General features: G+C 45.3%; 5 protein-coding genes and 2 long non-coding RNA genes across 17 annotated transcripts; 4 read left to right on the top strand and 3 right to left on the bottom strand.

Moving 5' to 3' along the window:
- Positions 1–1,587: 1,587 nt before the first annotated feature.
- On the top strand, positions 1,588–4,301 carry LOC143174227 (uncharacterized). Of its 4 annotated transcripts, none has more exons than XR_012998020.1 (4): positions 1,591–1,697; positions 1,858–1,895; positions 3,104–3,918; positions 4,152–4,301. It is a non-coding gene; the product is annotated as an uncharacterized LOC143174227 (long non-coding RNA). The 4 variants fall into 4 exon arrangements; XR_012998018.1 differs by having other exon boundaries at positions 1,858–2,662; XR_012998019.1 differs by having other exon boundaries at positions 1,660–1,697; positions 2,986–3,918.
- A 27-nt stretch (positions 4,302–4,328) lies between these two features.
- Positions 4,329–13,735, top strand: LOC116429865 (uncharacterized). Of its 2 annotated transcripts, XM_076364659.1 has the most exons (10): positions 4,329–4,547; positions 4,641–5,140; positions 5,204–5,508; positions 5,718–5,783; positions 7,716–7,923; positions 8,034–8,285; positions 8,734–8,936; positions 9,087–9,178; positions 9,649–9,841; positions 10,089–13,735. In XM_076364659.1, exons 1-10 carry the CDS (start codon positions 4,476–4,478, stop codon positions 10,412–10,414), a joined length of 2,217 nt encoding a protein of 738 aa, XP_076220774.1. In that variant the 5' UTR covers positions 4,329–4,475; the 3' UTR covers positions 10,415–13,735. The 2 variants fall into 2 exon arrangements, with proteins under 2 accessions (XP_076220774.1, XP_076220775.1); XM_076364660.1 differs by lacking the exon at positions 5,718–5,783.
- A 150-nt stretch (positions 13,736–13,885) lies between these two features.
- On the top strand, positions 13,886–19,493 carry RtGEF (Rho-type guanine nucleotide exchange factor). Its single transcript, XM_076364656.1, has 13 exons — positions 13,886–14,243; positions 14,392–14,889; positions 14,963–15,089; positions 15,171–15,351; positions 15,424–15,639; positions 15,733–15,931; positions 16,031–16,267; positions 16,371–16,449; positions 16,514–17,971; positions 18,360–18,546; positions 18,815–18,916; positions 19,011–19,092; positions 19,163–19,493. The coding sequence occupies exons 2-10, from the start codon at positions 14,821–14,823 to the stop codon at positions 18,434–18,436; spliced, it is 2,643 nt and encodes an 880-aa protein (XP_076220771.1). The 5' UTR covers positions 13,886–14,243; positions 14,392–14,820; the 3' UTR covers positions 18,437–18,546; positions 18,815–18,916; positions 19,011–19,092; positions 19,163–19,493.
- A 6-nt stretch (positions 19,494–19,499) lies between these two features.
- MED11 (mediator complex subunit 11) lies at positions 19,500–20,506 on the bottom strand. The gene is made up of 3 exons (XM_031983285.2): positions 20,086–20,506; positions 19,866–20,006; positions 19,500–19,784 (listed from the first exon to the last, which is right to left on the bottom strand). Exons 1-3 carry the CDS (start codon positions 20,159–20,161, stop codon positions 19,663–19,665), a joined length of 339 nt encoding a protein of 112 aa, XP_031839145.1. The 5' UTR covers positions 20,162–20,506; the 3' UTR covers positions 19,500–19,662.
- A 531-nt stretch (positions 20,507–21,037) lies between these two features.
- On the bottom strand, positions 21,038–21,887 carry LOC116429867 (cytochrome b-c1 complex subunit Rieske, mitochondrial). Its single transcript, XM_031983286.2, has 3 exons — positions 21,692–21,887; positions 21,415–21,592; positions 21,038–21,329 (listed from the first exon to the last, which is right to left on the bottom strand). The coding sequence occupies exons 1-3, from the start codon at positions 21,885–21,887 to the stop codon at positions 21,038–21,040; spliced, it is 666 nt and encodes a 221-aa protein (XP_031839146.1).
- On the top strand, positions 21,061–25,136 carry LOC116429868 (uncharacterized). Of its 7 annotated transcripts, none has more exons than XR_004235584.2 (5): positions 21,215–21,368; positions 21,931–22,002; positions 22,080–22,277; positions 22,347–23,260; positions 23,571–25,136. It is a non-coding gene; the product is annotated as an uncharacterized LOC116429868 (long non-coding RNA). The 7 variants fall into 7 exon arrangements; XR_012998016.1 differs by lacking the exon at positions 21,215–21,368 and adding an exon at positions 21,705–21,853; XR_004235583.2 differs by lacking the exon at positions 21,215–21,368 and adding an exon at positions 21,061–21,208 and having other exon boundaries at positions 21,931–22,277.
- Positions 22,048–24,856, bottom strand: LOC143174226 (vanin-like protein 1). The gene is made up of 7 exons (XM_076364669.1): positions 24,712–24,856; positions 24,490–24,630; positions 24,281–24,427; positions 23,987–24,159; positions 23,700–23,914; positions 23,520–23,624; positions 22,048–23,211 (listed from the first exon to the last, which is right to left on the bottom strand). Exons 1-7 carry the CDS (start codon positions 24,769–24,771, stop codon positions 22,430–22,432), a joined length of 1,623 nt encoding a protein of 540 aa, XP_076220784.1. The 5' UTR covers positions 24,772–24,856; the 3' UTR covers positions 22,048–22,429.
- Positions 25,137–27,891: the final 2,755 nt, after the last annotated feature.

The following is a 27,891-nucleotide window of genomic DNA, read 5'->3' as shown; positions in this document are numbered from 1 at the left end:
GTTCATCGATTAAGGTCAACGGTCTAAATTGGTGTTTACGATTCACCAGAACCACGGATCAAGTGTTGTGACCCATAAGTAAAGGCTACACTGTGTGTAACGTTTATTATTATATTTTGAATATGACAAAATACACATTCATGTACAGAAACTAGAAGCGGTAGAAATATGCATTTAAAACCCGTCGTACGTCCCAGTAGTATGTAGATTTTCGAAACACCCAAACAACTCGCATTGCGTACAGCGAAGGTGTTTGCTTGGAAACACGTTGGTTTCGCAGAAGCGAAGCCACGTGGGTACAGTGGATCGATGGCCGTATTGTTTTGACCAAGCGGTCGATCAACTGGCGACTGGTATGCATCGGTATCGGTAAACGCCACGGCGCCAGAATCCTCGATTTCTCTCGTGTTCTTGCACACGTGCATCGAGATCCGTTTCCCTTCCCCTTCCTCGTAAGAGAGCATCGACACTCCCATGAATAATTCGGATCAGTCGTAAATTTTACTCAACTATTTACTCGATTGCAAGGTACGCCGAAAAAACGATTCGAATGCTGAACGTTTCAAGATCCGTCGAATCATCGGTACGTTTCTGTGCCTATCCGTTCAATCGAAAACGGCGAATGACATGAAATTAAGAAAAAAAAACTAGAACGGTGCAAGATGAAATGTAGGACACAAATGAACGGGGGTGAACGGTAATACCATCTAGGAAAGGGTTGCGCATCTGCGCAAGTGTTGTATAGATTCGTAAAGTTCAATAATTTACCACTGATACGAAATACGTAAGTAGAAGCTTTGTACATTTAAATTTACTATTTCGTATTTCGTATTTCGTATTTCGTATTTCGTATTTCGTATTTCGTATTTCGTATTTCGTATTTCGTATTTCGTATTTCGTATTTCGTATTTTGTATTTCATATTTCATATTTCATATTTTGCATTTTATATTTTACGTTTTACATTCTACATTTAAAATTTCACATTTCACATTTCACATTTCACATTTCACATTGCACATTGCACATTGCACATTTTACATTTTGTACTTGAAATTGATCGAAAAATTATCTCTTATTGCACGAGTACAATACGACACGACAAATCGATCGGACTTTCCTTTTACCAGTGTTCATTCGATTCTATAATTTTGTTCAATCGAAAATAGTGAAAATTTCTAAGCAATAGTGGAAACGTCTAATAGGGGTTATCCTAGCACAAGTACCATTTTTCTTATTAACCGAAACAATAAATATCCAAAGCTTCTCCTACGTATGAAACGTGTTTACAATGTTCAAGTTTCGTAATTCCGCCAACGTCTCCTTTCTCATAGTAGCAAAACATACATTCGTTACGCCCTCGACTTTTAATGCGAAGCATCGAGAAAGACGCATGCAAGGTAAAGAAAGTATGAGTAGAATGTCCTCTCGCAAGAGAAGAAAACGGAGAAAATAGTACGTTGAAGGGAGGGCAAGGAAAAGGAGAAAATGGGAGAGAGAAAGAGGGAGAGGGAGAGGGAGAGGGAGAGAGAGAGAGAGAAACAGGATACAGGTCGACTGCGATGGTGCTGCTGGTTTAGTAGTTTCACCCCCTTGATGGAAAAGCGCAGGCGCTAATGTCCTTTCTCAGTGATCGTATTCCACGCCAGTTATCCGTGGAATGCGAAGGGAAAAGGTGCTCTTTTCGAGAGGACGCAGGTATCTAGATTAAACCTTTGTTTTTATTCGATATCTTGTCAAATATTTTCCTTCGAATAATATCGAATAATCCTAGTTTCCGTTACATTTCCCCCCTTAAAAACTGACGCATGCTTCACTGTACAATGTTATGGTAATCGTGACACGTTTTCTTCTATAGGTTGCACACTGCTTCGTACTATGAATTTACCCAAAAATGTATGCGCCAAAGAATTGCTCGTTTAACTTTATTTCGGAATTTTCAAATATTCTTCACCCGTTGGTACATTCATCGATATACCGAATATCGAGATAATCGTAACGCGATCACTATCCGTATCTCACGGCGTCGAGGGGTCAGCATTCGCAACGCGAAACCGAAACCGAAACCGAAACCGAAACCGAAGCCGAAGCCGAAACCGAAACATATTAAATTGTCACCCCGAACAATTATCTAGCCAATGATCCACCGACGGTGAAACAAACCCCGCGATACTTGTTCATTTCATTCTTTTCGATCGAGAAACATTGCTTTCGTTGCATACAATCGGAGGAAAAGAAACACCACCGTTTTACCGTTTCACAGCCCCTTATTCTTTGCCAGTGTTTCGCGGTTTACTGTTGGTTTCAGCGGTTACTTGGAATTAGCCGAGTATCATCGACTATGCGTCTATTTAAATCTATTTCTTGTCGTTTGATCGAGCAGCTGCATTAGAGGCGATACTTGTAACGTGTTCGTAATCGAAACCCGGTTTGTTTTCCAACGGTGCGGTGAATGCCGAATCGTCTATTTCTATCTACTTCGATTGATCGAATTAATACTGGCTCTTTGTCGAATCCTCCGTTGATAGAAGCTTGATTTTAACCTTTCTTATCGTTGTACCTTTCAAGCGGAGTGGCCATAGTTCGGATTACGGTTCGAGTGCATTGTAACCCGTTATGCGAATTCTTCGAAGAACATTGCTCCGCGGTTATTCAAAGTTCCGGTGAGTTTGGATCGATAGCTCGTCTTTGGACTGATCTAAGAAGCAGTCGGTATCTCCGAATAGCATTTCAATCGAAACAACATTCGTGGAAAATTATTCGCGTAGTCGTTTGATCAGTCGTTTATCGAAGAGCGTGAAATTATCGATCCCCACGCGATACCCGTACATGCATCCTGTATCCTTCCTGCGCGTATAGCAGAAAGGATACTTGCGGGTAATTCGATCGCGAATTTCTGCGCGTTTGATCAATGATCGGACCATCGCACATCGCACCAAAGGGTTCTCGCGTTTCCACGAATCGTGTATCCTGAATTTATTATCAGTCCCCTGGATTGTTCGACGAATCGACTAGCGTTGGCTCCCGTCTTCGAACCGATCCGATTTCAGACTCGGCATGTACCATGATCCTGATAACATGCATAACTAAGTTCCGCTTTATAGACGCAGCTTCGACGTGCCAGTGTCAAGTGTGTCAGTGGTTGTTTGGAAACGAAAATCTTCGTGAAAAGAGACAAAAGGAGGGAAAGAGAGATAGAGAGATAGAGGGAGAGAGAGAGAGAGAGAGAGAGAGAGAGAGAGAGAGAGAGAGAGAGAGAGAGAGAGAGAGAGAGAGAGCGAGAGAGAGAGAGAGAGAGAGAGTGCGAGAGCGAGAGAGTGAGAGAGAAAAAGAGAGAAAGAGAAGATTAAAGGACGAAAGAAAAGGAGAAAGAGGTTGAACGGAAACGGGATGAACAATACGCGAGGGTCAAAGCTCGGAGCGGAACGGATCACTGCACTACGCACGACGATTAATGCGCAACTTGGTTAGACGACCGACCGTTGTTGCGTTCGATTGAAATCCAAATGACAATTATCGGGCCACGATTCCTCGAAGAGAATTAATGATCGATAATCAGTAATCGGTAATCGATAATCGATAAAGAGTGCGTTTCATCCTGATGGTTGTCGACATATAATTTGAAAATTCCAAAGGAATTAAAGGAATTTGGCGGATAAAAATTCTCGTGAGTCTGGAAAGGATCTACTTGGTAAATTGTACATAAATCGTGAAAGGCTCGTGCCGCGGACAAAGAAGAAAGTTAAGAAACTAAGCGAGGCGTGGCGAGGCGAGGGAAAACAACGCCAAGTTCGAATAAAAGAGCCTCGTAACGGAGGGGCTTCGTACGGCCCTGGCGCGATTGCGGCACTGCACCCCTACGGGGGGCTCTCTGCCAAACACACCGAATCCGTCCTCCACCCCGGAACACAAGAACCACGTGAGTATACGACTGACCTAGAATCAATGGAGTACGATAAACGGACGGACGGACGGACGAAGAGACGATAGACTTGTAGACGGACAGACGGATATAGACGGATATAGACGGATATAGACGGACGGACAGAGTGACCAGGTGACAAAGCGACGGATAGGTGGACAGATAGAGAGAGCTGACGGCTGGAGAGAGAGAGGACTTTTCAGTTGAACCTGGCTGTGTTTTATGAAAAGGGTTGTTCGGGCGGTCGCGGGGCGAATGGCAATGGGAGAAACAGCGGCGGTTCGCGCAGCAACGGGTCCGATCCGGCGTCGGCGGTGTTGGTGGCGGCGGCGGCGGCGACGGTGGCGGAGGCGGAAACGGAGGCAACCGAGTCGCAGTCGCAGTCGCAGCCACAGGCGTCGCGTGCAGGCGGCACTTCTTCGCATCGGCACAATGGGACCGAGAATTCTCGCGAAACCGATTTGTTGTCTCACGCGACTTCCGCGCTGCGAAGACTGCACTTTAAATCCACCGGAGGGAGTCGAAGTAGTCGCAGCGTTCCGAAAGTCGTTGTCATGGGATCGAGCACCGCTTCGGAAACCACGATCAACACCAGCACCGACAGCGCGAACACGATGCTCACGATGGTAAGGTAACGCGCGACGGTTGCTCGCGCGCGAACCAATCCTATCTCGAGACGATAAGCCTCGCAAACGGTTCGAGAGAGAAATTGATCGCAGGTAACGACCACGGACGGAGAACAACCGGACGATAGTTTCGATTTGATAGACATCCCGGCGGAGATGTCGCCGCCCACTCCATTGCCGGCAACCGCATCCTCGGAATCGGGGGAATCGGGAGAGTCGGGTGAATCGGGGGAATCGGGGGAACCGGGAGAATCGGGGGAATCGGCTGAATCGACTCCGCCACCGCCGCCACCGCCGCCGCCACTACCACCGCCGCTCTTTCAACCGGGCGGCGAATATTCCCACGTGGATGGAATAGGGGCGACGACGAGCCCGTTGTCGGTTGCCGCCGCCGCCGCCGCACGAACCGAGATCACTGCCCGGCTCGATATCCGAGTATCATCGAGCACATCGAATCTTCTCGAGGACGTCGACGGTCCGTCGATGGCGATGACCGCTCTCTCCACGACCAGTCCCGAGATCGGCGAGATCAGGTTGCCGGTTTCGGGAAGAACTCCGCCCCTGCCCGACCTTCGAGCGACCGACTTTTTCAGGTTTGTGTACCGAGAACACGTGTGCGTTGTTCGACGCGTCTCTTCTACTGGTTGTCTTTCTAGCACTCCCGTGAGAGGTTCGATGGACGCGGGCCAACCCGATTCCGACAACCGAAATTCGGTGTTGACGCTGATAGTGAGCAAAGCTCGCGAAGACGTCGGCCCATCGGAACGCTCCTGCCCTCGGCGCAACAACGGGTTGTTCGCCGAGAGTAAACACGGCCAAAGGAAACCGAGCGTGAACGTGACGACCAATCCGCTGGACATCTCGCTGGTCGGAGCTTGCACGAGCAACAACGATCGACAACCGGCAGCCGACGGATCGGTGGGTAGGACCGGAAGTAGCAAGATTCGAGGAAGACCCGCCGGTGAGTGGTCTCGATCGAGCTTCACGGTTCTATCGTATCGGTGCTTTAGCGAGGACGCGTTCTAGTTGTGTCTCTCTGTAGGACCGATTTATTCGCGAGGTAGATAAGAAAGAGCCGGGAGGCGATTTACCGGATCGCGTAGAGAACAACTCGAAAGTTCGTGAACCAACTTCTCCCTAAGAAAATCAATTGTTGTTGTTTTCTTTCAGAATCTCATCCCCTCGTTTCGACCATTCATTCATGGGTCAGGCTCTTTTTCCCGTTTTGCGCAATAGGTATACTATTGGTTGTGCTCGAGTTGTGCTTCGAGGTCTCTAACGAAATCGAGAGATCACCGAGCGCCGCGCGACTAAGACCGTTTCAATCGCGCAGATATCCATTCTATCCGAACACGATTGGGTGCCACCGGTTTCCCAGCAGCTCGGCGATCTCTCGCATCGCAGTGATCTTGTGTGTAGAGAAAACTCGCGGGCGAAACACACTTGAAGACTAAATTCGTTTTCGCTCCACGGCTTACGCCCTTACGCATTCATTCGAATACTCGCGTATCGCATCGTATCGCATTGCATTGCATCGCATTGCATCCCTTCGCCACGTATCGTATCGTATATCGTGTCGTGTCGTGTCGTGTCGTGTCGTGTCGTGTCGTGTCGTGTCGTGTCGTGTCGTGTCGTGTCGTGTCGTGTCGTGTCGTGTCGTGTCGTATCGCATCGTACCCTATACATTATTAACGACAATCGCTTTCCTTTCAATTCAATTCGTACCTTTTCGTCGTTGCAATTCTATTTTTTCATCTTGTTAAAGTATTACTTTACTCGTTCCTCGGATTGCAACAATCTCTTTCTCTCTCTCTCTCCCCCCTCGTACGTACCGAAAGTAAAGTAGTTTATATGGAATTTAAGTAGGATCGAAATTATCGAGTTTCGAGTGCATCGCTTTGAGAAACATACAAAGACATCAACGTCCTCGAAAGAGTACTCGAAGGATTGGCTCCAATTGCCGTTCACGTGTGTATCGCGCGCAAACGTGCTTTGAAAATTCTCACCGGGAAGGGAAAGCCGTCGCTCGGCGCAGGCCGCGCGGTGTCCAAATTTTATCGAGCGTACACGCGTACCTCTATTTTGTCCAGTGAAAACCCTTAGAAATTTTACGATGCGTTTTAGACTTAAACAGCGCATGTATTCTATCGATTTTGCTGTTAGTCGATGTTAATGTAGTTGATAGCGCTTCGTTTGCCGTAGCTGAGTCCACCGAATTGCCGCTATCTTTCTCACGAGAACGCGATCGTTGACTGCGCGCGTTACAGATTAATTCCTATTTGCATCATCCTCGTCGCTCCGCTTTTATTCCCTTCCATCTCGAGTCGGTTCACTCTTGTTCTCCTACCACGTTTCTTCTCATTACGAAGAGAATATTTCGACGTTTCCAATCGAAATTTTACGCAATCGTTCACGAATTATCCTGAGCGGCAATTCTGTTTGGAAAGACGCACACTCGTACGTTTCTTGAAGCTTGGCACTTTTCGAAAAAGACTTCTGGCATCGTACGTTTTTCCGACTGAGCTCCAAGCCTATATACATACCAAAAATCACAATTGTCGCGACAAATTTGAGGAACGAATGACACCGAACGTGTACAGAACATTGGAAACAGCGAAAGAAAGACGGCGAAGACGAAGACGAAGACAAAGACGAAAACGACAACGACGCGAAGCAAAAATAACTCGAGTAAATGAAAATTCTAGAGGCAGTAAAGAAAGGGGTGCGATACTCGATACTCGAGCGCTTCCATGTTCTCGCACGATCGGTTCGCAGCGTTCGATCGAACGAAACACCAGCAAATTGACAAGGAGACGAAGGGAAGATTCGATGTGGGATCCACGTCTGGCTACAGAATTAGAGTGCACCGTTGAAAACACGACAAGGACGAATAGTAACGAGAACAAGGGTAAATAGGAGTGGGCTCGAGAATGGAAATACGATTTAGGTTCAGATTCGAGTTCAAGTTTGGGTTTAGGTTCGAATTCGGGTTTGGGTTCGAATTCTGGATCGAGATTGACATTGGAATCGAACAAATAAGATCAAAGTGACAAGCTTGAATGAGAAAATCTGGTGCTCGGAGGTCTTTTGGTAACTCACAATGTAGGACAGAGGCGATATATCGGGGAAACAAAAGTAACGGGTGTTTGCTTTTGTAATGCCGAAAAGGAAGCAACACGGCGGGAAGCAAGAGATCGACGCAAGCAGCCACGATCGTGGTCCAGCAACCGTCGCTTTCGTTGGATGGATCGACTGGGGCTACGACGATTCTCTTACATCCCGAAGTGGACGTCAGGCGCCGCGAAGAAAATATGAGACAATTGTTGGACGTTGCGAATACGTTAACGTTACAGGAAATACACGATTTCGAAATGAGGTTCGTTTCGCTGCTACCTACCGTTTTGTTCGTTTTACCGGGCCGGGAATGAAAGCCGAGGAACAAAGATTGCAGACGGATCATGTCTCGTACGTTTTCGTTTGCCGCAGATACGGTAGCCCACACCACAGCAGGTCACAGTCGGTTAAAACTCCGGGCAGCCGTTCATCGGGCAGACCAAATTACTTGTGTCTTCCGCAACAGAGATCGAGAGTCGCGAGCATGCCGAATACCGGCGTGGAAGAAGAGTACTACAGGCTAAGACATTTCAGTATAACCGGCCAAGGAGTCGTAAACAGAGGAGATTCTCTGAAGAGTCGGAGATCCCGGTCCAACAATAGCGTCGCTTCGAGCAACTCGAGGTGAGGCTTTCCACAACCCATTTCCCCGGCCATACTCCTTTTCAGTCGTCCCAACGACACCAGAGAAGAAGACGACGCGGTCCTACTTTAAATCGAACGCGTGAGTTTACGTGTGCCGCAACGGTCTGGACAACGTAGACACACGTGTTGGGCTTTAGAGTAGGATCGGAGCGCACCAACTGTCACCAACGACACAGGAACACCATCGACAACCGCACGATCCTTGACGAACAGTTGAATCGTAGATATTCGATTAATCTAGAAAAGCATAAAGAATCGCACAATTGCCTAAGCGCAAGCAAGCACAGAATCGCAGAGCCGTGAACCTCTCGGCCTAATGCCGTAGACCGCGCGCGCCAGCATTCTTATTACATGCTTCTTTCTTTTTCTTTTCTTCCGTCCTGTGTTCCGTCGCTCTCTTTCGGCGCGTCTACCAACGGCGGTGCAGCACGGAACATCTGACCGCGTCGTACCCTGGTTCGGCGAGGAATTCGGCGGCAGGATCATTAGCGAGTTCACGAGAGAGCAGCGCGTCGCAGGGATCAACGCCGTATCGTGTTCTCATGTTGGGGGCTCCAGCAGTTGGGAAAAGTTCATTAGTTTCCCAGTTCATGACTTCCGAATATCTTCACGCATACGATACCTCGATTGGTGAGTAACTCGTAAAACTCGTTCAACCGCGTCTCTTTTCATCCGATCCGATTAAAGCATACTGTCTCTAATACTGCTTTTAATACTGCTTTTAATACTATTCTCGGCCAATGGAACGATCGACGCGTTACAATCATCTGCTGCCGACAGACGACGAGTCCGGAGAGAAGACTGTCAGCGTGCTCCTAGCTGGAGAGGAATCCGAATTGACTTTTATCGATCATACCTGCGCCGAGATGACGGTGAGTCGCAACACGATCGATTCGCTCAAGATTATCGGTATATCGGAAACAGTTTGTGTCGTTTCGATCCGATCCTACACGAGTTTCGCGTATATTTGTCAATCGATATTAATCAATGTTAATTTGAAGTTGAGGTGAAACGTGTAAAAAGAGAGTAAAGCGAGCACGTTAATCCAGCTCGGCGAACCATCGCGAGGAACGATTGACGGGCAGCGAGCTGTAACAAGACCGGTCAACCGTGAAAACGGTTGACAGGGACCGATGGTCGATCGAGTCGTGGTATCCGAGTTCGATGGTATCGACCGGAATTCACTTACGTACGTGCTTGTAGAGAGAGTGAAAACTCCTCGAACTGAAAGAAATTCAGACGAAATCGGACGGGACGAAACGAAACATGAACACATATACATATATACATGTACATATATATATATATATATATAGAATTGGAAATCGTTTGTTTGTTACAGCCGGAAAGTTGCATCGCAACTTACGAACCGCACGCGTACTGTGTCGTTTATTCAACAACGGATCGAGCTTCGGTATGCGTTGCCGAAGAGGTGTTGCATACTCTTTGGCGCAGCGACCATGTCTCCGCGCGAGCGGTAATCCTTGTTGGAAACAAAGTCGATCTTGTACGCAGTCGATTGGTTTCGACCGCAGGTAAGGGGCTGAAACCTCCATGTTCGTCTTCCTTTCGCAAATGTAAGAAATTCGTGCAGTAAACTGAACGAGCAAAACGTGCGAATCGTCGAGCTGTACATATTCCCAATATTGTCGAGGAGCAGATTCCAAGCATTCGGAATTGTTCTTTTTCGCGCAATGTTCTCACACTCGTATGCGACGGTCCGCTCGCGATCTCTTTACGTGTCACGCGTACAAAGATTTTGATTGTTCTTTCGTGTTGCAGAAGGCAAGTCTATGGCTACATCTTACGATTGTAAATTCATCGAGACATCCGTTGGGATTAACCATAACGTGGACGAACTTCTTGTCGGATTGCTCACGCAAATACGGCTAAAGCTCGAGAATCCTGAAAGGGCGAGAGATCTTTTCCGAAAGAGATCACGAAAGAACCGCAGTAAATCGCCTCTCGGTTCGTGCTCCGAAAACAATTCTCCGAAAAAATATCGCGGTAGTCGTACGAGTACCAGCCTGAAGGTACGAAATTTGTTGGGTAAAGTATGGGCGAGAGATAGCAAGTCCAAGAGCTGCGAGAACTTGCATGTTCTTTAATTTCAATGATTCGGATTGAGAATCTTCATTGTTGGTTATCTTACCCCATCTCTCAGTCACCTTGGATCTTTCCTCTGTATTTCTTTTATCGAGATACCGTTCACTTTCGCATTTACAGCCTTTACGTTCCATAGTCTTCCCATCTGTTCGGTCGGTCTTTTACACTGTTCCCTCTGCGACACTGTTTTCGACTCGACTCGACACTCTCGACACGCGTCAGTTTTACCGGACAATGCGGAAACCGTGGTTCCCTGTCGTTTTAACTGTTAGGATAACGCGATTCGCAGCCAATTATTAAACGATTCGAAAGGTCAAAAGCAAACGAATCCCCGACATTGAGAAGAGGCTAGCGCCGTAATCTAGTGAAATTTCTTGTACACAGGTGCAAACGTGTTTTTCACGAATACTACTTTTTATGACTCGTTTGGTCATTGTTGACACCTTGATAAAGAGTGAACTCGGATCGATAAGATCGACCGATTTTACACTTGTACATTTGATGCCGGCATCTACGAACAACTCGCTTTCGCATGTATATGCGCTTCAACGTACACGCGGGCACATGTATGTAAACAAATGTATGCACGCTCGTTCACACGCACGCACGCACGCACGCACGCACGCACGCACGCACGCACGCACGCACGCACGCATGCACAAATTTCATTTTCTCTGGAATGTTACAGTGAAACTGTTATTTCAAAATCAGCATTTCGTACGAGGGAAACTTGCCTATTTTCAATGCAATCGAAATTCAATTATTGTTACGGAGAATAACTACATGCTACGTGGTCGCGTTTCTTGATATCTGTTTGAATAATTGCGATATTTTCCATTGCATTACGTTGAGAGGCAAAACGGGATTCTCTTGATAATAATAGTGACTGATTATTACTATAATAATGATAGCAAGATCAATGGTTGTCGTATTATTCATCGCTCTGTTATTCTCCCTCTGATATTCTTCTGCCCTTTCCGATTATCTACACCGGTTCGCGATATATTACTTTCTCGTAACTTTTCACGTTCAGTGTCCGATTGTACCATGTAAATGCACATCAAACTAAACGACAGATCTGTTCTCTTCGGATCCGTAAGAATGTTGTATAAATACAAATAGTTGTTCCATTTACCGCCAACTATCATTGCACGTTAGAAAAATAGCAATTATAAATAGCAGTTTGGAAATGTGCACATGCAAATTACAAACTCGTGCAGGAGTGTCCACACCCTAGAGAATTTCAATTTCTATTCGTCTAGATGATTTAAACGAATGCTATGTTCGCAACGCGAACCATAAAAGTCGCGAACATTCGATATTTCCAATGCGTAGATCGTACGAGATATGGCTTCCATTCGAATATTTCATAAACATCAAAGTTCAAACTCCTGTACGAAATTTTTAGCGTACAGGCATGTATAACATGTACACGTACATACATATGTATATGTGTGCTGCATTTACGGCACATTCCAGAAGACTGGCCCAATAAGCATAACGATTATCAATTTATTATCTATTTATACTACTTCATTTTTGACAAACCCCCCGCCCCCCATCTCTCTCTCCCTCTATTCCTTCTCTCGTTAAGTAGAAGATAATTACAAGAAACTAAACATACTATTCAACCATCTACAACTCGTCTAGCCGATAAGACTTGTAACCATATAAAAGGAATCGCATTTGCTATTGGAAATTTCAATCGGTAGTTTCTCGATATTCGCTTGGCATGTCTCATAGCACATTCAATCTTACATTTACGACATTCGATGGCGGTACGAGGTCGAGATTGAGAACTTGCAAAGAGTCGCATGTAACGATACGTTAATATGCGTGTATACACGATCGCTCGATTGCAAATTCGAAAACTCGTATTCGTACTTGTTTCAAATACGACAGGTTACACGACAGGTGTTCCTTAAACACGAATCGCGTATAGCAACCCTTGCCCCCTCTCTGTCTCTCTGTCTCTCTGTTTGTCTCTCTCTCTCTCTCTCTCTCTCTCTCTCTCTCTCTCTCTCTTGTTTTCTCTCGTTCAGTTGGTTGTTTAGTTTAGAAAGCACGAGCAAGCGCGTATGTACACTGTGTACAAACATGCCAACTTTCGTCTGTATCTCTTCGTTTCGACGAAACTGTCCTCTGCTCTGCTCACGATCGATAATCGGAAGAAAAGCAAGAGCAGCGACATTAAACGCCAGGTACACGCTCACGTTTTTCTCTTTGAAAGAAAATCGAAAACGAGAGAGACACCTAATAGAAAGGACCAAATCAATAACGAATAAGATACGAATAGGCGAAGAAAAGTGAAGAAAAGGCAGGAGTAGGTAAGCGATCTAGAAACAATTTCTGTTACGAGGCGGACAAAATGTTCGGTGACGATTATCCGTCCATCCACTTAAACTTTTGAGAATCCTTCGCGAACAATAACCGGCTGTGCGAATCGAACGAATGAAGCGCGAGAACCGTATCAGCTTTCGCGAAGGAGCCGAACATCGTTGTCCTAACGAAGTGGGCTTCGCGTTGCACTCGGGGTGCACGAGTTTCAAGGACAATGCGGGCTGAATACCAGCTAGAAAATATACCTTGCGCAAAGGTATATCCGATACGACGCGACTCGCGTCTCCTTAGCTCTAGGTACTAGTACTATTGTTCTAGTACTAGCTGTACTTGCTCCTACTAGTATCGGAGCTACGTACAACTACGCGGCCAGATACGCTGACGGATGCCCACAATGCGGACCACAGCCTATCGATTAGGCAATTTCTTCGATCAATGTTATTACACGCACGCGCACACAAACAAACAAACAAACACACTCAAACACGTACATTCATACATACACGCACGCACGCACACACACACACACACACACACACACACACACACACACACACACACACACACACACACACACACACACACACACACACACACACACACACACACACAGATATTATCCCTGTACCTGCGCGCCGTTATGTATTATATCCTTGTAATACTGCGCTAATTTTATTGTCTGTTCTTGTTAGCGTGTCGTCGTACATCGTTGTCTGTATATTGATCGTTACCATCTAGAAAGTGAGTTTCGTTTAAACGTCAGATCGAGATAGAAAGAGAATATAATTCCATATTCGTTCGCGATTCGATCTCGATGTATCCGTCGCGACGTACAAGAAGGCATCGATCGCGATAAAAATGACCAGGACACCGACCAACACACCATTACGATAACTACATATTACGGACACTTGATTCGTTTCTATTTGTATTTCTATATCTGTACGTATGTCCAAATTCAATATATCTCAAGGAAAATCTGATCAATCTGCAGTTTCGTCCTTTAGCTTTATTTCTTTTTCGTTTGTCGAGACATTGGGCTAGCTCTACCGTTCGTTTGTTTCACCGGTAAGTATATACCAGTGATCTTTTCCTAACAAATGCAATGCCGCTAAAAACCGGCTGTGCAAAATAAATCCGTTCCTATTTACGTCCGGGAATGTTGCTTGTTGTTTCAAGCATGTACCGACATTAGCAGTTCCCTACCTGTCCATATAGTGTCTCGCGACCAGCACCGATCCGAACAGACCGTTTTACATGGTTATTTATAGTTGTGCTCGCTGCGATCGTATTTACGTAAAAACCACTGTAAAATGTGACCGCTATGTTGATGTTGATCCTCGATCAGCGATAGAAAAGAAATCGCGCGACTTCCTATCGCAGAATTTCCTTTGTAATCTAGGAAGAAACGAAATATACAGTGAGTACTTGGATATCTCTGCGTGCATACGTATATTCGCTGTCAGACGATTGCTCGGACGTATTTCGCGAGTGAGTACACCCAAGCACTTGTGTATACCTATATCTATACCCGTATCTACACCTGTACCCGTGCCCCAATACCAATACCGATACCTATGAGTAACCTATATTTATAGAATATAAATAGCTTTTTCCAATGAGATGTCACACATTATAGGCATCCGTATATCGAAGTAACCTGTACTTGCGTTCCCTGTACAACTGCTGTATTCGACATCGTTCTCGACTACTTTCGGATTTTCCAATTAAATCTACCGACCACGGTTGCGCTCGTCGTACGCAATCGAGTTCGATTAAGCAGGCACAGAGGCAAATTAAACGTACAATTAAAAGCTACAATTTTCAAACCCACTACATGCTGTGATACGACGGTATAGCAGTATAGGATACTGAAATAGATTAAGAGTACACGCAATGCGGTGGATGCTGAATACTTCGTTAAAGGTCGTTAACGTACATCGCGTTTTCAAGTTTAGCTGAATCGTACAGAAAGAAAGAGAGAAAGAGAAACAACAACAAAGAAACCAGAAGAAAGTAACAAACTTCTTTGGGCAGTTTTCGGTTTGATCATTTCTAGCCAGCGATCATGTCAAAACCTGACACGCCAAAGTATGTGACCGCGCTGTATTCCTTTAAAGGAAAAAATAACGACGAAGTAAGTCTGAAACCTGTTGTCATTTATCGCGTTTCCATCTCAAAGATAATCATTTTTATATTCCTTCTTGTAGCTTTGCTTTAAGAAGGGTGACACGATAATGATAATGCAAATGGACGACGAAGGTTGGTGGGAAGGTACGCTAAACGACAAAACAGGCTGGTTTCCGTCGAATTATGTGAAAGAGTGCAGAGTTTCTGGTATCGATCTAGCTATTCGATAAGATATTTTATTCATCCGTCGATTCGTGTAGCTTGTACTTGTGATTTTATGCTCCCAAGACAGTGGACCATCGGTCGGTTTAAAAATGTCTCCAGAGAAAACAATGCAGGATTCGCCGGCGCATCAAAAATTAAATCGTGACATTGTGTTACAAGATATAATCGACTCCGAAGGAGTGAATATAGCAGAGCTTCAAGGTCTAATAAACAATTTCTTACTTCTCCTAGAATCGGCTAATATGTAAGTATACTCGACGTATAATATTCTCACAAACTCGCATCCAGTTTATACTCGGAAGAATTTCTAACGTAGATTGACTAAAGAGGAGTACAAGCAACTCACAGGTAATATACATGAAATTTTGGAGGCGCATCAAAGGTTGCTTATTAATTTGAACGCGGCCATAGCCCAAGGTTGTTCTTCCAGAGTCGGCAATGTTTTCTTAACTCTAGCGCCGAAATTGAAATCCATTCATGCTACTTATTGCGCAAATCACCCACGGGCTGTGTGTATTTTAGATCGTTACAGGTATGATTAAATCAGTCGTTTCGTTATACGTCTCGGTATCGTGTTTCACGATGTAACGCGTGATTGTTTCGCAACGATGCTTTTCTATTTTAGAGACGAATTAAATGAATTTATGGAACATAGCGGAGCAATATCACCCGGCATTTTAGTCTTGACGACTGGTCTAAGTAAACCTTTTCGAAGATTAGACAAATATTCTGCGATGCTGCAAGAGTTGGAAAGATACATGGAAAAGAATCATCCCGACAGAGGAGATACTCAGCGAAGTATATCCGTGTACAGAGAAATAGCGGTAAGCGGTCCCGTATTCGATGGAATAGATATTTTTCAAACAACTTTTATACTGTTTTGCACAAGACCTGTTTGATTACCCGTCGATCGTATCGCACAGGACGAGTGTGCATCGATACGAAAGCAACGCGAACTGGCCCTCCAAGTGTTAACTAGCGGTATCAAGGGATGGGAGGGAGAAGAATTGAGTTCCCTCGGGGAGATACTCCACGTTGGATCTGTAACTTTAGCGAGTGGAACGACAGGTTTGGATCGTCGAGACAGATACTTTGTCCTTTTCCCTACGACTTTATTGGTGCTCAGTGCCAGCCCCAGAATGAGTTCGTTCGTTTACGAGGTACGTTATTTCTTGTTATTTCTTGCTATTTCTTGCTATTTCTTGCTATTTCTTGCTGGTGATTTCAACAGATTCAATGAACGTACATAATTTCCTGTTTCAGGGGAAGCTTCCGTTGACTGGTATCAATATTATTCCGACAGAAGATAACGATGAAATTAGAAATGCCTTTGAAATTACAGGTAAGGTGCAACGCGATTAAGTAAGTCTCCTGTAGTCGTTTAATCGTTTGTCGTAAACCTTTAGGACCGATGATCGAAAGTATTCTCGTGCTCTGTACCTCGAAAGAAGACCGGCAACGTTGGATCGAACTTTTGATTCAAGAACAAGCGAGTAGCAGCCTCGTAAAATCGTCGACAACGTCACGTGTGAGTTGTAGTCTACCTCCGTACACTTGCCTTTCTAGATATTTCGCGATGCTGGTAAAGAGAAAAGTTATACGTGCCGAGCTACTGAAAAAACTGTTGTACGTCCAATATGTCCTGAAACCGGATTTAACTAACGTGAAGATGCGAAAGCCTAACGTAACGACCTACACGCTGTATCCTATGGAAGTGAGCGACCGATGTCGGTCGGACGATTCCGATACGAGCAGTTGTTTCGAAGCGAAGGAGACGGCGGAAAATCAAGGATACCCTGAAAGAGTAACGTTGCGCAAATCGACCTTAACTCTCGAGGTGAAATATGCGTTGGGCGATGTCGATCTTAGTACTGTGGGTATAACGAACAGTTCATCTTTAACGGAACTTGCGCCGGAATGCGACAGCACACGCGAATCCAGCATAAGTTTACCCGTTACCGTGTTCACTTGTACCGCAACCCAACCCGACACTCTCACTCTTGTCGATAACGCGAGCAACGTTGCTGGTTGCGAGTCGCGTTTCACAGATATTCTCCCCCTGTCTTTATCGAATGCTCGCGATCTATATCGAAAGCGACCCGGCAAGGCGAACGGACGGCTCGCAGATGGTACGTTCACGACAAACTGTTCGAAGAATGCTGCACTCGCTCGAGAGCAATCGATCGGTGGCATTCCCAGAAATCGGTCGGTTATTCAGACGTGCGACAGGAATCGTGGATATCAGTGGCCGACGTCCGCACGCCGAAAATTCGACACGGAACGCGAGATACGCGGTGCATCCAGTATTCATTCGTCGGACTCAGGAATGGTCGAGTGTTATCGTCTAAATTCGTCCGAGGTCAATTCTTGTAAATCGTACACTTGTATCGGCAGTAATAAGTGCGATGTCAGAGTAGCCGGAAGAAATTCGTTCGACGAGAGTGAAAACGACGAAAATAAATTTGAACATCAGTGCATTTGCACATCACCGTTTGATTCTACTCCTAGGGACAGTGCGCATCTGTCAGATTTATCGAGAAACGCCGACGATACCACCTCGAGTTGTTCGATTTCGAAACTGTCTAGCCGGCCCGTGTACGATACCAGCGAGACGCAAGTGGGAGGAAATGCAAGTACGGCTGACGCGCGTCTGGATAAATTCGAGCATCCGATGACGTCTAAAAGATTCACGCAACCGATACCTTACGCGCACCGAACCGTTACACGAAAAGTAGGAAGAAAGCCAGTCGTCCAACCGAACGCGCAACACGATTGCGAAGAACCAAGTCGAGTCTATACGTCGGGGCTGTACGCTCACTGGTGGTTGAAGAAATCTATACCGTTTTCTGGATCCACGGATCAAGGCAAGCTTCCATGGCATGGCTGTTTTCTGTTTCGTTCAGTTAACATTTTCACTCGTTTTTCTTACTAATTCTACATACTGTATTCCACATGTATAACGAGCGTATGCTTCCGTTTCACCACAGCCATGTTGTGTGAAGCAAGCTTTCGCTTTTCTAATACGTTACATTATACGATTCGGTCTTGATCGAACATGCGATGTCGGTTAATTTGTTTGTGATTTTTTCTCGATTTCACAAATGCGTAAAACATTGACGCGGCGAGGCTTTTAATATCACTTTAACTTCACTTTAACTTCATTTCAACAACTTCATTTCGACAAACCGCAACGGCTCGTTATTCTTATGAAATGTTTCGCTCGTATGAAAATCGTTGCTTTTTATTTGTCAGGTTTGCAGTCAACAGAACGGGAAACAACTGCAACAACAACGATCAATTGCGGAACAGTGCCCGCCTTTAGGGATTAGAACAGCTTGGTGTATTGCTTCGTTACGTCCAGCTCCTCCACTCTACGCTTTCAGGGCATTTGGTAAAACTGATCCGGGATTGGATTTATCACGCGCACCACGACCGTGCAGTATGAGTTTCAAATTCAAGTCGAATTTTCGGATACTCTGCAGTATTTCCTCCCTGTGTGTGTTTCACTTTATTGGTCGCCTTATATCGATAACGAATTCATTCATTCAACAAAGATAGAACAGCAGGGACAAGAGAAACGAGAATTGTTCTCTGTGTTGATTGTTTTTGCTTTTAAAAGCACATTCTTAATATCGACCGATCTCTACCGCAAAGAGGGAATACTGTTGGTCGGTGATAGATATACTAATCAATATTTTCGTTTCTAGATGAACGACAATTTGAAGAAGATGCGATTATACTAAAGGTCATCGAAGCATACTGCCTTACTGTGAACGCTCGGTTCACTGTGCACTCTGGAGAATCGACTCGTACGTCATCGGTTGATTGTTCCTTAAAATGGGCTCATCTTAAATCGACAATAATAACGTCGTATTTTATATTATTGCATTTATGTTTCAGCAGTATTAGATTACGGCTCGCAGAAAACACGTGACAGGATATCTTTAATGCACAATAGAGGAGACTGGGATTTTTGTAGCAACAGGTAAATCATTTTCAATGATAACTCTCTCCCGTGTAATTCTGTCAGCAACATACGTTTCTTTTGTCTTTAGGACATTATCGGAAACAGTTAAGACATTAAAATGTCAAATGACAGATTTGCAGTCGCAAATGTCTTTATTGACCAAACAACTAGACGAAGAAAGAAGATCTAGACTTACTTTAGCCGCTACAGTAAAACGTAGCATGGGTGTTGTAGATGGAGCAATGCCCTGACATTTTCTCCAAACCAAGTTACATTTCTTGAAAAAACAAACAAACCGTTGGATATACATTTATATTCTTTACTGTCGTTTAATTTATCCGCCGTAATGGGAATGTTCCTTAGATGAGAAATTTCCTACCACAGGATCGATCAACGTGTAAATAAATGTTTTAAACGAGTCTATCTTTGTTTTTGTCTTCTCCTTTAATTTAAGTAAATTCAGTAAGTTTCTTATTCTGTGATATTATTTACCAAACGTACCGTACGCATCTTACACTTTGATTCGAGGATTACATTTAAAGTCAGAGCTGGGAGGACATTGTTGGAAAGCGAAAGAATTTTAGTTATTTATCTTGGTTTGTGTTTTATACGTTCCAATTCGTTCACTCTGCTTCGCGCGTGTTCTAACCTATGCCATGCCATTTGTAAAACCTTTTGACTCGCATACCCGGAGCCTTCGTGTGGTTGTCCTAGCAAGAAATGAAATGAAACGAATGAAGATTCGAAGAATCGACAGAAATTGTTTCGATTGATCTGTAAATTATTCTTACCTGTCGAAACTTGAGTTAAATAATTGATTTGTTCGCTCAATTTTGATTCTACATGGCCCAATGTTTTCAAAAATTGTTGAGTTTGTGCTTCGGCTTGCTTCAAACTAGATTTTTCTTTGCTAAGTTCTACAAAAGCTTGACCTACGTAACGATTAAAGTCGATAGCATTATCTTGAAAAATCTGTTATCGCTGACGATTAATCAAAGAAGTGTCGCTTACCCGCGCTTTGCAGACAAACAATAATGTCCTTTTCAATTGTTTCCAGAATTTGTATCCTTTCCATCGGTGGCGTCATAACGTAATTTGTTTGTGGTATGCGTGTGGTTCGGTAAACAGAAGAAATACGAACACACAAGCGATCAGTTACCGCAGACACAACTCATATGACAAAGAGTTACACCAGTGGTTAAAAAGTTGCCTTCCTCTTTCCCTCCTTTGTTCGTTCCCGCTCATCGCCCCACTCCACGTTCGCATCTGTCCATTTGTTGTAATGAAACTGCTCAAAACTATAGAGAATTCGTAGAAGGTGCGACGAAAAATATATTTCAATTACATCGGAACGTCTGAATTGAAGTTTTCTGAATCGTACAATAAATAAACACACGTAATTGTGTTAATAGTTACATAGAATTACGAGTTATCATGACGAACCACACATTAAACAAATATTTTTAGAGGAAATCGACCTGTATAGTGGATACGTACAGATAACATATATTTCGTATCTTCGGTTTGTGGCCTGTGCTGATAAATGGGTTACGTATCGTCGGCTAAGTATTATAGATGGTGCTGACAGTGAAAGCTTGTGCGTTTTCCGAATGAATACAGCAACGCGCGATTGTTACTTCTTCGTCGAAAGTTGCGATAGCGTTGCGATGCGTGTGCCCATAGGTTAGGTAAGAGAAATTTATTCCCCTGGCGCTAGTAGCTCGGAAACAGCATTCCCCCGCTACTTGTACAGTTCTATGCGTGTGCGTCGTTCCATACAAATACACAGGTGAAAGTAGAGATGTATGGAGAAGCAAGGGGAAGGTCACTAGAGTGTGTGTCCGCAGACGCCGATTTAGACATAGCCTTGGGTTAAGCGATAAAAGAAGAGGAAACGGAGAAAAGGAGAGTAAAAGTAATAATAGGGACGAGATTGCAGCGCGCGCGCGCGGTATCGGTGTCGTCAACCAACAAGAATGGAATCGTTTTGAAGAAATTTGTATGGGGGTATTTCCAAATTGGTAGGTGCTGGCCCCTGACGTACGCGACCAGCTCCATCGAAGTGCGATCCGTGGCACGGACAATAAAATCCACCAGGTATAATACCAGCATTGGGAATCGGAATGCAACCAAGGTGCGTGCAAATCCCAATCACGACCAGCCACTCTGGTCTTTTAGTCCTTTCGTCGTCGCGTGCTGGATCTCTTAATATCGAGAGATTCACGAGTTTCTCTTGGTCTATGATAGACTGCGGCCTGTAACGTGTTCCGTGGTAAATAACGACCGCGCTAACGGTGAGTCGAAGAAAACCCAGGAGAGTTTGTTTATCGTAAATCTTACCGGTGATATACGAAAATAGGTTTTTCTCGCCACTTGACAATCGATACTGCCCCCACCTTTGTATTTTGCAAATTAATTTCTATCTGTGCATCGGCTAGAATATCTCGCGATGGAGACATAAACGAGACGTAGTGCAACACGTGAGACTTTATTCCATAAAGAGCAGCGACACTGGCAACTGTCAACCAAATGAAATTGACGGTTCTTTATTTTCCCTTCGTCGTCTTGTTTCGGTACAATTGTTTGTTTTCATAGTACGATTCGGTCAGAGACATACCGAAGGAGGATACAGAACTCGTCGTTCTTCGTTCATCGATAGTTCGCGCGGACGACACGTTTGGGTCTTGAACAGTTTTTCTGCGGTACTCTTGAAAACTAATCCTCGGTATATCTGTGTGAGCGGCACGAATTCTCGAATAAAGAAAACTCAACGCGAAAGGTAGTTTGGTAGACGGTATCGCGAGACGAGTCATTTTACCGTTGGTTTGTCAATACGATTTGTCTCTATGAACGTAGGTTGAACGTGCTCCGATTCGTATTGTGGTTAGAATTCGACTGTTTCGGAAACATTGGAAACATTGGAAACAGGTGATTGTAAAAAGATGAAGATGGGCCGTATGCGTAGACGTGCACTTCTGTACGACAACTATTGTATATATGCCTAGCTAATTCACTCCCCTGACGCTGGTAACTCGGAAACAGTGTCCCCCCACTAGCTCTGCTTCAGTAGCTGCCGAGACTGTGTAAGTAGGTATGTAAGCAGTTCTGTCTAACCGCAAGTGGTCGATGGGAAGAGGTAAAAGTGCAAGATACAATTTAGACAAGCTTGGTCCAGCGAATCGTTGCGTCGCTATCGAAATATCGTACGTCGCGACTCTTACGCGCGCACTCTTCGTTGACTGTCTTTCATTTTTCGTTATGTTTCTTTCCAGATTGCGGTAGATAAACGATCGTACGTGAATGTATTGGTTAGCGTTCGTCGTGTCCACGACTCGGCTGAAGCTTGGTAGAAAAGTCAGAGTCGATTCGCCAGCAGGTAGACGGAAGACGCCAAGATCGAGAAAAGAATGACAGAAGGGACGTGAATTTCGGTGACGTTGTTCGGTTGATTGTCACGGAAATCCCTGATGTATATGCCAAAAGTAGCCAGATCGTTGGCAGGTTCGGTTAAAGTGAGCGTGAAATTTGTTCCAGCGTCGGAGGTGTACGCATCGTAGGTCCAATGCTCGAAGGGAAGTAACGAGGAGTTGAGTACACTCGGCATCGCCAGCATGCGAGTACTCGAAAAATCGTGGACCGTCGCGGTTATCGTTATGCCGGTGAAAGCAACGTTCGATCGAGCGACAACGCCACAGGAAGCGATCGAATCGTTGGAACATAGCGTCAACGCGCACGCTCGTATATCGGCTTCTACCTCGGCTCCGTAAAGCCGACATCCGTTGTAAACTACGGCACGATAGTTGTTTAACGGTGCGTCGGGGTCAAGCTTCGTAACGTTCGCTCGAACGTTGCAACAGAAACCTCGATGACAAATTGTCTCGTCGATCGAGGACGATTCGTTCAAGGAAACGGATACGAACGGGCGAATGTTGTCGCGTATCACGAAAATTCCTTGAACCGCTTCTCCGTTGCTTTTCGTTTCGTAGCAATTGTCCAAAGCGTCGGACCATCCAGCGGAATTTCGTTCTGTCTGTTCCAGCCGTGTCTTTCTCGAGCCTGTCGTCTTTGGTACCCGAGAGACTAACAGTCGGTTACCAGACTGATGGGACATGATCGCGTCAGCTATCCCGTTACGGCCTGGAAAATCAGAGAGATGGACGGAGCACGCGTGAAACGGAAGTATCGCGTAAGTAAACATGCGAATAGCTACGGGGCGGGGTACCGTGCGGCGCGTCGATGGAAACAACCCACCCGACGAAGATCCACTCCTCTCGCACGCATTCTCGCGACGAATATGTTACTCGTCGATAGAATTGGATGGTAATTAATCAATACCGTAAAGAAAACACAGCGAAAGCCAACTGGTGCGCCTGTGCCATATCCCGGCTCAGTCGAGTTTCCATCGATGACGCTCTCACGCATAAATAAAATATACGCCCACGTACCCAAATAAATACCGCTTCCCGTGTTTCCAACTTCCGGTCTGTTATATCCAGCTGCCAATAGGTTCACGTTCTCGGCGTAAGACCAGCCGTATTGCGTTTGAGCAGCTAGAAGAAAAGATCAGTGGAAAACTGGGATCGCCTGTGGTCGCTAATGGGGGACAGACTTGTAGGATGAATTACCCGTGAGGAACGGTGATTCGGAGAACCAGGCGGTACTGTAAACGATGTTTGTGACATTTTCGATCCTGGTCAAGTTAAGAGCCGGAACCGAGAATAGTATGTCGAAACAGATAAATGTGCCAAATTTCACACCGAAATCAGTGTCGAAGGTAACGATTTCCGGCGGTTCGACCGTATCGAATTGTTCTTCCATGTAGAGGTTCACTTTACGATACCTATACGGCAGTTGAAGCGGATAGTCGTAGATGGACACAGTTGACGAAACGTGTATTCGTAAGAGCAATTACCTAGCGATTACTTTCCCAGTTCGGTCGAACGCCACGTTGGTGTTGTGATAACGCGTTGCGTTTGCAGACGGCTTCTCCGTGTCGGAGTTGGGATCGCAGCATTCTTTTTCGGCGATGTTTACCACCACATAGATGCCGTGATTGCGTGCGGCGCACGATAACAGTTTGAACGCCTGCGTATATGTCGATAACGAATCGTGTCGAACGAATAATTATATTTGACGATTGATCGATCGAAAAGTTTATGGAAAAGAGTTCGATAAACTCGTAACGCGAGCTGTCCTCGCAACTTACTTCGCTAACACCTGTTCGATTCTGCGTGCACGGAACGTGTTCTTCAACGGGGGAGGGTACAACTGTCGCCCAGGAATCCATTTCCGATTTGTCCGGCAGGTAAACCGACGTTAAACCATCCTCCGGGAATACTATGATGTCGGCTTCCTACGAAATCCACGAAACCCGAACAACGAATAGAAAGGATTTTATTTGAATTCGAGTCTCACCTGTTGTTTCGCTTTCTCTATATATTCGACGTACGTTTCCGCGTTTTCCTTGACAGTTACCCAGCCGTTATTCTTCGTTAGACGAGGCGAGAATTCCACCACTGCCGCGACATAGTGATCGTCCGCGTTCTCCTCTACTAGCTGTAACAGTGATCGAACGTATGCATGTTCCGACGCACCTTTCCTTTTCGATGAAACTCGTTAGTTTGAACTTGTCGTTACCTGTTGCGAGAGCTGCGGAAACACGAACAGCCACCCGACGGCAACCAAAATCCTATTCATAGCCGGTTGATGATTGTTACGCGGTGCAACGTATAGTGCAAATTGCGCAGTCACGACAAGTTGCTCGAATAAGGAAGATTGATCCGATTAGCGTGCAACAGTACCACCACCGTTCCAACTTTTATTATCGTAACTGTTGTCTCAGATATTTTTCTTGTTTACCGAAACGGTCACATGTAGAAATCGAGTTGCGCGACGAAACATCACGGAACACCACGAAATCGCACGAACCGAGCCGAACAGAACCGACTCGATCCGGCGCGTTTCCATGTGTACTTATATAAGTACAACAGAGACGGGAGCAGACGCGGGAACGATAAACGCGATACGAAACCTATTGCAGAAATAAACGATTATTAGGACGATTGTTTCTTTCTTTTCTCTCTCTCTCTCTCTCTCTCTATCTATCTATCTATCTATCTATCTATCTATCTATCTATCTATCTATCTATCTATCTATCTCTCTCTCTCTCTCTCTCTCTATCTATCTATCTATCTATCTATCTATCTATCTATCTATCTATCTATCTATCTATCTATCTATCTATCTATCTATCTATCTATCCATCCATCCATCCATCCATCCATCCATCCATCCATCCATCCATCCATCCATCCATCCATCCATCCATCCATCCATCCATCCATCCATCCATCCATCCATCCATCCATCCATCCATCCATCCATCCATCCATCCATCCATCCATCCATCCATCCATCCATCCATCCATCCATCCATCCATCCATCCATCCATCCATCCATCCATCCATCCATCCATCCATCCATCCATCCATCCATCCATCCATCCATCCATCCATCCATCCATCCATCCATCCATCCATCCATCCATCCATCCATCCATCCATCCATCCATCCATCCATCCATCCATCCATCCATCCATCCATCCATCCATCCATCCATCCATCCATCCATCCATCCATCCATCCATCCATCCATCCATCCATCCATCCATCCATCCATCCATCCATCCATCCATCCATCCATCCATCCATCCATCCATCCATCCATCCATCCATCCATCCATCCATCCATCCATCCATCCATCCATCCATCCATCCATCCATCCATCCATCCATCCATCCATCCATCCATCCATCCATCCATCCATCCATCCATCCATCCATCCATCCATCCATCCATCCATCCATCCATCCATCCATCCATCCATCCATCCATCCATCCATCCATCCATCCATCCATCCATCCATCCATCCATCCATCCATCCATCCATCCATCCATCCATCCATCCATCCATCCATCCATCCATCCATCCATCCATCCATCCATCCATCCATCCATCCATCCATCCATCCATCCATCCATCCATCCATCCATCCATCCATCCATCCATCCATCCATCCATCCATCCATCCATCCATCCATCCATCCATCCATCCATCCATCCATCCATCCATCCATCCATCCATCCATCCATCCATCCATCCATCCATCCATCCATCCATCCATCCATCCATCCATCCATCCATCCATCCATCCATCCATCCATCCATCCATCCATCCATCCATCCATCCATCCATCCATCCATCCATCCATCCATCCATCCATCCATCCATCCATCCATCCATCCATCCATCCATCCATCCATCCATCCATCCATCCATCCATCCATCCATCCATCCATCCATCCATCCATCCATCCATCCATCCATCCATCCATCCATCCATCCATCCATCCATCCATCCATCCATCCATCCATCCATCCATCCATCCATCCATCCATCCATCCATCCATCCATCCATCCATCCATCCATCCATCCATCCATCCATCCATCCATCCATCCATCCATCCATCCATCCATCCATCCATCCATCCATCCATCCATCCATCCATCCATCCATCCATCCATCCATCCATCCATCCATCCATCCATCCATCCATCCATCCATCCATCCATCCATCCATCCATCCATCCATCCATCCATCCATCCATCCATCCATCCATCCATCCATCCATCCATCCATCCATCCATCCATCCATCCATCCATCCATCCATCCATCCATCCATCCATCCATCCATCCATCCATCCATCCATCCATCCATCCATCCATCCATCCATCCATCCATCCATCCATCCATCCATCCATCCATCCATCCATCCATCCATCCATCCATCCATCCATCCATCCATCCATCCATCCATCCATCCATCCATCCATCCATCCATCCATCCATCCATCCATCCATCCATCCATCCATCCATCCATCCATCCATCCATCCATCCATCCATCCATCCATCCATCCATCCATCCATCCATCCATCCATCCATCCATCTATCTATCTATCTATCTATCTATCTATCTATCTATCTCTCTATCTATCTCGACCTCCTTCCTATGAGCCACCAACTTCAGAATTGCTTCGTATGCTTTCATTCGATTTTAACGTTGCAATGGAAATCTACTTATCTATGTACGTAGATACGTGTCGGCGGTCACGTCGAAAGAGGGAGATCTTGTCCTGTCACCTTAGCGGTTTATCGTTATTAATAAATGCTCGATTATTATATATCGGATTATCGAGGTTGCGCGTGCTTCGTTACACTTTGACAGATACGACTTAATGGAAAGGGTGAACGATGAACGGTGAAGATCCACAAGGGAAGACTCTTTAATTAGATAAGAGCAACGCTGCAGTGAGGGAAGAAAGTATAGGAAAATATATACACCGATACAGGATACTTTCTGAGCCGAACCAACCAAACAACCTGGAATTCTCGATCAATTGGTTTGTCGAGAAAGAGTAATACCGTTTACGCTTTGCAAAACTTGTTTGCGATTGGGTTGCCTAAACGACAATCGTTTACGTATCGTCTAGTTTTGTTAGAAAGTCGAATCGGAAAAAATCCAATTCCGAATTCCAACACCGCGATAGTCGACAGATCTTTCTTATTCGGCTCTCTCTTCTAGTTTGTCTGTTTTTTTAATGTTCGGTAGAGCGACGCAACAGCAGAGTTTTGCGATTAATCGCCGCTGTCCGCGATACATGCTTCTAGAGCTAGACGCTCGAGTGTTTTCTATAGTTCCCCTGTTATCGCCGTTTCGATCGATTCAACGAAAAGTTTGGTAA

This window comes from Nomia melanderi, chromosome 2 (genome assembly GCF_051020985.1).
Source record: "Nomia melanderi isolate GNS246 chromosome 2, iyNomMela1, whole genome shotgun sequence".
Lineage (NCBI taxonomy): Eukaryota > Metazoa > Arthropoda > Insecta > Hymenoptera > Halictidae > Nomia > Nomia melanderi.
This window is presented reverse-complemented; position numbering and strand designations above follow the sequence as displayed.

Coding starts and splice junctions, on each gene's coding strand:
- LOC116429867 (XM_031983286.2), bottom strand. CDS start 21,887: ATGACTCGTCTCGCGATACCGTCTACCAAACTACCTTTCGCGTTGAGT. Junction 21,593..21,691: donor GAGTTCTGTATCCTCCTTCG/GTATGTCTCTGA, acceptor TTTGGTTGACAG/TTGCCAGTGTCGCTGCTCTT. Junction 21,330..21,414: donor CCTATTTTCGTATATCACCG/GTAAGATTTACG, acceptor AACACGTTACAG/GCCGCAGTCTATCATAGACC.
- LOC116429865 (XM_076364659.1), top strand. CDS start 4,476: ATGGGATCGAGCACCGCTTCGGAAACCACGATCAACACCAGCACCGAC. Junction 7,924..8,033: donor ATACACGATTTCGAAATGAG/GTTCGTTTCGCT, acceptor CGTTTGCCGCAG/ATACGGTAGCCCACACCACA. Junction 9,179..9,648: donor ATACCTGCGCCGAGATGACG/GTGAGTCGCAAC, acceptor TGTTTGTTACAG/CCGGAAAGTTGCATCGCAAC.
- MED11 (XM_031983285.2), bottom strand. CDS start 20,161: ATGACGCCACCGATGGAAAGGATACAAATTCTGGAAACAATTGAAAAG. Junction 20,007..20,085: donor TGTTTGTCTGCAAAGCGCGG/GTAAGCGACACT, acceptor ATCGTTACGTAG/GTCAAGCTTTTGTAGAACTT. Junction 19,785..19,865: donor TTTAACTCAAGTTTCGACAG/GTAAGAATAATT, acceptor ATTTCTTGCTAG/GACAACCACACGAAGGCTCC.
- LOC143174226 (XM_076364669.1), bottom strand. CDS start 24,771: ATGAATAGGATTTTGGTTGCCGTCGGGTGGCTGTTCGTGTTTCCGCAG. Junction 24,428..24,489: donor TAGAGAAAGCGAAACAACAG/GTGAGACTCGAA, acceptor TGGATTTCGTAG/GAAGCCGACATCATAGTATT. Junction 23,915..23,986: donor ACTGGGAAAGTAATCGCTAG/GTAATTGCTCTT, acceptor ACTGCCGTATAG/GTATCGTAAAGTGAACCTCT.
- RtGEF (XM_076364656.1), top strand. CDS start 14,821: ATGTCAAAACCTGACACGCCAAAGTATGTGACCGCGCTGTATTCCTTT. Junction 15,932..16,030: donor CCGTGTACAGAGAAATAGCG/GTAAGCGGTCCC, acceptor CGTATCGCACAG/GACGAGTGTGCATCGATACG. Junction 17,972..18,359: donor TTCTGGATCCACGGATCAAG/GCAAGCTTCCAT, acceptor TTTATTTGTCAG/GTTTGCAGTCAACAGAACGG.